Here is a 9,680-nt window from a genome sequence, read left to right as displayed (position 1 = left end):
GTGTGACAGGGGGCGGCGCCCCAACTCCCCAATCGGCCCTGCTCTGAGCCTGACCAGGGGCTGCACTTAGGGATTGGGCCTGCCCTCTGCCACCCGGGAGCAGGCCTAAGCCAGCAGGTCGTTATCTCCCGAGGGGTCCCAGACTGCGAGAGGGCACAGGCCGGGCTGAGGGAACCCCCCTCCCCCCTGAGTGCACAAATTTTTGTGCACCAGGCCTCTAGTTGTAAATAATGCTGCAATGAACATAGGGATGCACTTGTGCTTTGGGTTTCTAAGGATATTTTCCCAGAAGTGGGATCACTGGTTCATAGGCATTTCTATCTAATATTTTGTGGTAACTCCATACTGTTTTCCACAGTGGCTGCACCAATCTGCATTCCTACCAGCAGTATGTTAGAGTTCCCTTTTCTCTACATCCTCACCAAGACTTGTTTGTGACTTATTGGTGATTGCCATTCTGACAGGTGTAAGGTGATATCTAATCATGGTTTTGATTTGCATATCTCTGATTATTAGTGACATTGAGCATTTTTTCACCTGTCTATTGGCCATCTGTAAGTCCTCTTTGGAGAAGTGTTTATTCAGGTCCTTTGCCATTTTTTTAATTGAGTTGTTTTGTCTTCCTGGTGTGGAGTTGTATAAGTTGTTTATATATTTTGGAAATTAACCCCTTATCAGATGTATCATTGATGAATATGCTCTCTCATTCAATGCATTGTCTTAATTTTGTTGATGGTTTCTTTTGCTGTGCAAACGCTTTTTAGTTTGATGTAATCCCATTTGCTAATTTTTCCTTTGTCTCCCTTGCCCAAGGAGATATGTCAACAAAAATATTGCTATGAGAGATGTCTGAGATTTTACTCTCTATGCTTTCTTCTAGGACTTTTATGGTTCTGTGGCTTACAGATAAGTCTTTTATCCATTTTGAGCTTATTCTTCCACATGGTCTTGATTACTATAGTTTATTACTAAACCTTGAGATCAGGTAGTGTAGGTCTTCCAACTTTGTTCTTTTTCAAGATTTTTAAAGCTATTTTAGGATCTTTTCATTTCCATATACATTTTAGAATCCCCTTTTGATTTCTGCTGGGATTATGATTGAGATTGCACTAACTATATAGATCACTTTGGGGAGAACTGTTATTATACCAATATTGAGTCTTCCAATTTCATAAATATTATATAATTCTCCATTTATTTAGGTCCTCTTTAATTTTTCTTGGCAACATAGCAGTTTGTAATGAAAAGATCTTATGTATTTAATGTTTTTTTAACCCTATAGTAAATAGAATTACCATATATAACTCTTAATAGGAATATATTTCTAAATGAAAATACAATCATCTATGAAAGAGACAATTTTACTTCTTCTATTTCAATCTCTATGACCCCCCCCCCCCCCCCCCCCCCCCGTTATTTTAATGGCTAGGACCTCCAGTACAATGTTGAATAGAAGTGGTAAGAGCAGCCATTGCTGCATTTTCCTAATATTAAGGGAAAGAATTCATGTTTCACTTAAAGTATGATGTTAGTAAGTTTTTTATAGATACCTTTTTATCAGGTTGAGGACATTCCTTTCCATCATGAATGATTGTCAAATTTTCAGATGCTTTTTTTGGTGCTATATATTGAGATGATTATATGATTTCCTCCCTTTTTGTTAATATGGTGAATTACAGTGATTACTTTGAAGTGCTAAACAATCATACATTCTGGGAGAAACCACTCTTGGAAATGATGCATATGTCATTTGTTGCTTCATTATTTTGAAATGCCGTTATTAAGAAAATGCACATTCAGCCCTAACTGGTTCGGCTCAGTGGATAGAGCGTTGGCCTATGGACTCAAGGGTCCCAGGTTCGATTCCGGTCAAGGGCATGTACCTTGGTTGCGGGCACATACCCAGTAGGGAATGTGCAGGAGGCAGCTGATCAATGTTTCTCTCTCATCGATGTTTCTAACTCTCTGTCCCTCTCCTTTCCTCTCTGTAAAAAAAATCAATAAAATATATTTTAAAAAAGAAAAAAAAAGAAAATGCACATTCATAGTTGTTTTATCTTCCTGATGTACTGGCCCTTTTATCATTATAAAATGTCTCTCCTTTCTTCCTTATCTTTAGTAAAGCTATTTGTCTTAAAGTCTATATTAATACAGCCATCCCAGCTTTCTTATGCTTAGTGTTTGCATGAGACACTTTTTCCATTCTTCTATTTGTTTTTCTTTTTAAAGTATACTTCTTGTAGGCAGCATATAGTTGGATCTTGCTTTTTTTAATACATTCTGTTAACCTGTGCCTTCTAATTGGAGTGTTTAGTCTATTTATATACAATGTAATTAAGGACATAGTTGGATTTAGAGCTACTATTTTATTATTTGTGGTTTACTTGTCTCATGTTTTATTTATTTCTCTCTTCCTCTTTTCCTACTTACTTTTGGGTTAGCAAATTCTTGTAGTCTTCCTTTTTAATCCTTCTATTGACTTTTTAGCATACATACATCTTTGCACTGTTTTTCCCCAGATGCTTCTCTTAGGTATTATCATATGCATCCTTAATTTGTGTCAATCTACTTTGAGTTAATGTTGTAGTAAAATATAGGAAATTTGCAGCAGTATAGTTTCACACACCTCCCACCCATCCTCTGTGCTATTCTTATCATAAATCTTGCATCTACATATGTTAAATCCCCCAATATTGTGTTATAAATTTTTGCTATAAGCAATCATGTATCTTTTAAAGAAATTTAGAGAAAGGAAAATATATATATATTATTTTTTATTTACCATCCTAGTCACCATTTTCAGTGTTCTTTATTCCTTTAACTGAATTACCATCTTGTGTCATTTCACTTCAAGATGAAAAAATTCTTTTAGCATTTCTTGTTGTGCAGCATTATTTGCAACTAATTCTTTCATTTGTTAGTTACCTAAAAATTATGGGATCCTTTGATAATTCTCCATTTAGTACAGCTGTCTCTTATATATTCCAGTGTTTTAGAAGTAAGCCTTGTAAATAGTTTAGTGCATTTCTTTCCTGGATTTTCCAGACACACACACATACACAACACACTCAACACACATACTCAGACACACTTACAGGCACATACCACAGATACACACAAACACTGGCACCCATGGAGACATCCCTCTTGGATGTCTGGAAACAGGACTTGATTCTCCTGATCTCTCATCTAGGGCTCTTTGCCAAAAGTAAATTATGTTTACTTCTAAATTATTAGAGGTGAATAACAGCCTCCACCACTTTGCCTCTCTCCTTATTTTAAGGGATATGTGTTTGTTATAAATAAACAAAGCAGGAATGATGGATTATTTCTCAGCTTTTCAAATACATGATTTCAAAATAGGTAATGACCCTGCTCAGGTAAATAGAGATTCATCATGTCTGAACGGGTACCACTGACCTTGGTCCAGCGACGCGCTCCTTCTGCAGAACAATCCTCTGCTTTTGTTTTGGAGAGTAACTACTGAGCGTGGACTCTACCCAGGCAGGTCGCTCACAGGATTTTCAAACACATTTGTCTGATTCCTTAGCAACTGAGTCTGTGCCAAGATAAACCCATTTCACAGTGTAAGGAACATAGCAGGGAGCTTAGCGATGGGAGCTGAAAGGCCAGGTCTGACTCTTGTTAGCTGGTTGTCTTGGGTACCACATTTAACCTCTCTGAAATTAAACAAGGAATGTGGAAAAATATTTTTAACGCCTAAAATGTACTGAGTGCTTACCATGATCTACACATTTTGTACATATTAACTCATTAAAGCCTCCTAGTGACTTGATCCAATAGGCTTTCTCATTATCCCCTACTTTCTGGTTGAAGAAGCTAAGGCACAAAGATTCCTCCATAATGTGTATCTCGTAGATGAAAGAACAAGACTTAAATGATGGCAGTATGGCTCCCACATCCCTGCCTCTAATTTTGTCACTGTACTTAATAGTGTTAAGAGCAGGCACTTCTCAGTCATGGGTTTTGCCAATGATAGTGAATGCATTTCTAGCATCCAGTTGTCATACCTGGAATCTCTCAGCTTACAGAGATCCTGAAGAAAGTAAGGGAGGAGCCCAGAAGATTGCCCATTGTTGTAGAGTAGTTTCAGTGGTCATATAACCTGGGACAGCAAACATGTACTTCACTCCATATTTCAATATGACCTCCATGAAAAACCCATAGCAAGGCCAAGCTGCTTCCAGTTGGCTCACAGAACTGGAGGGTAGCAAAGGGCTTCTGAAAGTTAGATGGTCAACCTCCATCTAGGCTACCACAGATAAGAATCAGGATGATATTGTTGTAATGTACCCCGCGAATCACAGAAGGACGCCTCAAGAAGTCGAATTAAAGAGTCACATTTATTGCAATCTGGGACTATAAGGGGCCATTCCCCAAATCTCATAGCAACAAGATGGTCGCAGCTCCAAGGTTATATAGGCAAAAAATCACAAAGGTATTGATTACATCCCAGGGTTTGGAATGAGGAACCTGGTTCGCAAAAAAGCAGTTTACAGAAGCAGAAACAGCATGTTATCTAAATTACAGTTTTGGGTCTAGAGCCCTTGGGTAACCTGGGTTAAACTTAGGCATGTTATCTAAATTACAGTTTTGGGTCTAGAGCCCTCTGACCTTGGGATAACTGTGCTGTCCTTCCCAGGTAAAGGAAAATGTGCTTTCTAAGACCAGTATGACCACAACCCATGGGATATTCACATTACAATCAATAAGGCATTTAATCGAATGGGATGATTTATACAATTCAGAAAATCAAAGTAACTTTTCTGTTGTTAAGCCAAACAACAGGATTAAACTACAGTTTCTACCTGAGATGGTTGCTACCATACTTCATTATAACTGTGACATTAGATGGATGGCATTCTGGCCATGGGACCTAGAGATGCTCAAATCCTGTCCCAGGCTAATCACCTGTATCCTCTGAGTTTCTCAAGGGAACTATAGGTACAAAGTAGTGACGCTGACAAATAAGAACGAAAGTACCACTTACATATTAGCCTTATAGCCATCACCCCCAGTTTAGCTCTCTCAGTAAGTTCCAATCTTACTGCCAGTGACCATGGAGCCTGAAAAAAAGTTATCTCCCAGATGTCTGAGAAGCCAGTGAGAAGGGGAGAGGGAAATAGAGTGACAGAGAGAAGAAAGCAAGAGCAAGGAAGCCCAATTCCCTCCTGACTCAGCCACTGGTTCTGCTCACGGTCATATTATCCACTAATAAATGTGATCCCATCTTTTCTGGAATCCAACTGCTAGATCATCACATTAGCAACAACTCCTTCTGGCTAAGGCATGCATGGACATCCCCTCATAAAATCATAGTATGAGTGTGTGTGTGTGTGTGTGTGTGTGTGTGTGTGTGTGTGTGTGTGTGTGTGTAAAGAGAGAGAGCAAGAGCATTTCAAAGAAGATTATAAGGAAATATACCAAGTGGTAGTGGTCAAGAATAGTACAATTTTAGTATTATTCAAATTTTCTATAATAAGCACAAATTAATTAACTGTATAATGGCAAAATATATTCAGTAGTATGTGATACCTAGACTTGAATCAGCTTTTCAAATCCAAAAATAACATCAAATACAGTACAAATGTAAATGCTCAAGCAGCAGTGCATAAAGGAATTTGTGAAGTTTGAAAGTCAAGGAAGATTTCATAAAGAAAGTAATACTTTAGCTGGCCTTACAAATAGGAATGGTGGAAGCTATGGTTTTTACCACATCACATCATTTACTGATTTGTTGTGGTTGGATGTTTCGAGTGGTGTTGGATGTGACTTTGTCTCTTCAGATCAATGTCAAGTGCCTGAAGTCAAGGACTCTATTCCATGTTTGCATCTCTCCTTCATCTCCACGTTTACCTACCACCTCAGAAACCATCACAGCAACTCAGTTTAGCTTTGCTTATCAACTGCCTCAACGCAGTCCAGCTGCTTGTTCAGGCTAAGCGCTGAGTTATTAATAAGCCAAATCACCAAATTAATGGTCAGTTTTCTCTGTCCCTTTAGCTCCTCTTCAGAAAACATCTGCAGAACCTTATGCAGAGACAGATTTGGACTCCCTGGTAAAGGAAGATGACAAGACTAAATATGAAGGCAAGGTAAGATCACCTTCCTTTTACTGATAGAGGTTTCTGACATGAGAGACTGTTGCTGCCATAATTATCAATAAATCAGGTTCCCCTGTTTCATGCCTATCATTAGCTCCAGAAAATATTCCTATAAAGGCATGTAGCATGGACTAGTGCTCCCAAGAGCTGAGGTTTGTAGGATTTCTTCCTTTTCTTTCTTAATTACAACTAAATATGGAAAACTGGTCATGCACGTAATTGTTGGTAGATATTGTTTTATTGAAGGAAGTCATTTTATTCATTCTCATAATCTGACTTCATATTTAAAATTGGTAGAACAGCCTTGGCCAAGTGGCTCAGTTGGAGCATCATCCCATACACCAAAATGTTGCTGGCTTGGTTGCTGGCCAGGGCACAAACCTGGGTTGCGTGTTTGGTGCCCAGTTGGGGTGCGTGCGGGAGGCCGCTGATTGATGTTTTACTCTCTCTTTCTCTCTTCCTCTCTCTCTAAAGTCAATAAAACATATCCTTAGGTGAGGATTAAAAAATGGTAGAACAGAGTATAGTTTATGTACAAAAAAGCACATGAAAAAAATGCATAGAGCTTCACACACACACACACACACACACACACACACACACACAGTGCATGTATAACTGGTGAACTCTGAGTAAGCTCTATGGATTGTGCAAATGTCATTTTCTTGGTTTTAATATTATGTTCTATTTATGGGGATGCAAGGTTGGTACAATATCTGCAAATCAATTAATGTGATACACCACATAAACAAAATGAAGGATTAAAAAACCACATGATCATATTAATAGATGCAGAGAAAGCATTTTATAAAATTCAGCACCAATTTATAATAAAAACTCTCAGCGAAGAGGGAATAGAGGGAACATACCTTAATGTAATAAAGGCCATATATGACAAATCCACAGCCAACATCTTCATATCAATGGGCAAAACCTAAAAGTGTGTCCCTTAAGTTTGGGAACAAAACAGGGATGTCCGCTTTCACCATTCTTATTCAACACAGTACCGGAAGTCCTAGCCACAGCAATCAGACAGGAAGAAGAAAGAAAAGGCATCCAAATTGGAAAGGAGGAAGTAAAACTCCTTTAGTTAATAAACGAATTCGGCAATGTAGCAGGATACAAAATAAATATCCAGAAATCAGTGCATTTTTCTACACCAGCAGTGTTCTATCAGAAAGGGAAACTACAAAAACAATCCCATTCACAATTGCTTCAAAAAGAATAATATCTAGCAATAAATTTAACCAAGGATGTAAAAGTCCTGTGCTCAGAAAATTATAAATCACTGAAGAAAAATTGAAGAGAAACAGTGGGAGTCTTATTTAAACAGCTCATAGATAAAACTAGTAATTCTTCCCATAGAACCCCAAGCATATATTTTTACACCATTAGATAGACTGGCTCCTGAGTCCCACATCCAAACCTTTGACACCCAGTCTTGCTGGTCCCAGATCACTTCCACTGGAAACCATGAGCTCACTTGCTTGTTTTCCTTGGTGAAGGTGGTGCGCCTGTCCAATGGGAACCTCGTGGTTGTTCGGGTTGTTGGGGTGCCCGGCCCATTTCCCATCATGACTTCCATGCTGGCTGCGGGTGCTCCAGAAAGTACATTCCTTGGGAAAAGCAGAGCGGAGTTTCAGGGGAGAAGCTGCGTATGGTTAGTAAATGCTGAAACCTGAGGAAGCAAAGAAGCTACAGTTAGAAAACAATGCCTCCAAAACCCAGCTTGGTGCAAGGCTGCCTGGGACAAGACAGGCAGTTTCATGCCATTGACATTTGTTATATTTCTTCATTTCTGTCGGTGTTTAATTTCTTTAAGTCAAATAAACAGCTTTTTTTATCCAGCCCTGAAGAATGCACTCCAAGGAGCTGCATTTAGGGATCAAATTTGAGTTTCCCATAGCCGGCACATTGACATATAAGACAAACAAGGCCAATGCACAAAGAATACCAGACCAGGGGTTGTCACTCAAGGATGTCTTGGATTGTCCTGCAGGCATTCCTCAACCCTCCAGACTAAGATATAGTTTGGGCCCTTAATCCTACATCCTGGAGACAGTTCCTGTCTGACCAACCAGAAACCAAGCGACCCAGATCCAAAACTACCTGGTGGTCAGCACACATCATAGCTACCAGTTGTTCGGTTGTTTGGCTGTTCGGTTGCTCCACTGTTCGGTCTATTTGCATATTAGCCTTTTATTATATAGGATTCGCTTATGCTTAAGAATTAAAGCAAGTATATTACTCTGATGGAAACATGGGAAATCTTTCATTCAATGTAATATACAGGGGTAATATTCAAGTTAAAGGGGGAAAAAACCCCACTCTTCTTATTTTTTTAATGTATCCATATGTAATCATTTACCAGGACATGGCCAAAATGGGAATAGAAACACCAATTAAAGTGGCCACAGGGGCTGACCTACCCACCTCCCTTCTGAAGTCCTGAAAAAGCAGGTTCAGATGGCCACTCCACTTCACTGTCGAGGAGGGCCAGGCAACCACTCCCATGGCCAGCACCAAGTGGGAGTCTCCTAAAGAACAGACCCTCTGTCCAGTGGAGACGCAAGCAAGTAAACCCCAGATGAGCTGCCACTGGTGACTGTTTCACCAAGCATCCATGCCAGGCGGAGAGCGAGTCACTTAGGAGAATTCCATCTGAATCACCAAATTTGTTACCAAACTCAAGGGGTTTGCCACTTGGGGTGTTCCATTCAAGAACAAGACATGGTTGTTGCAAAGTAGTTTTATTTACTTGTAACAAGTAAAGGAGACAGGATTCATAGCCAAAGTTCTGTCTCCTCTAAAGGGTGGTGTAGCCATTGCTTTTATATACTATTTAGTCAATTCCATGTTGACTTCTTCTTATTTTAATTGACAGTAATATGTCTTTATTGTGGATTAAGCAAGTTCATAAAATTGCTATCTGTAATCTTTAAAACAATGCACTGAAAGTAAGTCTTGATTTCAGAGTTTTATTGTATTGCACTAAAGGCACAGCAGGATGGTTGTATAATGTTCTCTTTCATTCCGTTTTGTAAGTCTGAAGTACTTGCAAACTCTTAAGACTACCTTTATCACAAGATTAGGACAGTAAGTATAATAACCAACTTCTTTTTTTAAAAGTTTTTTTTTTGGTTGTTTCTTTAAAAAAATCTTTGTTGTTCAGATTATTACAGATGTTCCTCTTTTTCCCCCCCATAGCTCCCCTCCACCTGGTTCCCACCCCACCCTAGGCCCTCACCACCCCACTGTCCATGTCCATAGGTACTGCATACATGCATATAAGAACTTTGTCCCATCTCTTCCTGCACCCCCCACATCCCCTTCCCCCTGAGAATTGTCAGTTCACTCCATTCTCATGCCCCTGATTCTATTACATTCACCAGTTTCTTCTGTTCATCAGATTTTTTATTCATTTGATTTTTAGGTTCACTTATTGATAGATATGTATTTGTTGTCACTTTGTTGTTCATAAATTTTTATCTTTACCTTTTTCTTCTTCTTCCTCTTCTTAAAGAATACCCTTCAGCATTTCATATAATCCTGGCT

At 39.1% G+C, this 9,680-nt stretch overlaps 1 protein-coding gene across 1 annotated transcript in view; it reads left to right on the top strand.

Moving 5' to 3' along the window:
• Positions 1-9,680, top strand: part of MCF2L2 (MCF.2 cell line derived transforming sequence-like 2) — a 146,509-nt gene that overhangs the window by 32,225 nt on the left and 104,604 nt on the right. Inside the window, exon 9 of the mRNA XM_005859496.2 lies at positions 6,025-6,116. Within this exon, the coding sequence (XP_005859558.2) occupies positions 6,025-6,116 (92 nt within the window). The remainder of the gene's footprint in view (positions 1-6,024; positions 6,117-9,680) is intronic.

This window comes from Myotis brandtii, unplaced genomic scaffold, assembly GCF_000412655.1.
Source record: "Myotis brandtii unplaced genomic scaffold, ASM41265v1 scaffold127, whole genome shotgun sequence".
Lineage (NCBI taxonomy): Eukaryota > Metazoa > Chordata > Mammalia > Chiroptera > Vespertilionidae > Myotis > Myotis brandtii.
This window is presented reverse-complemented; position numbering and strand designations above follow the sequence as displayed.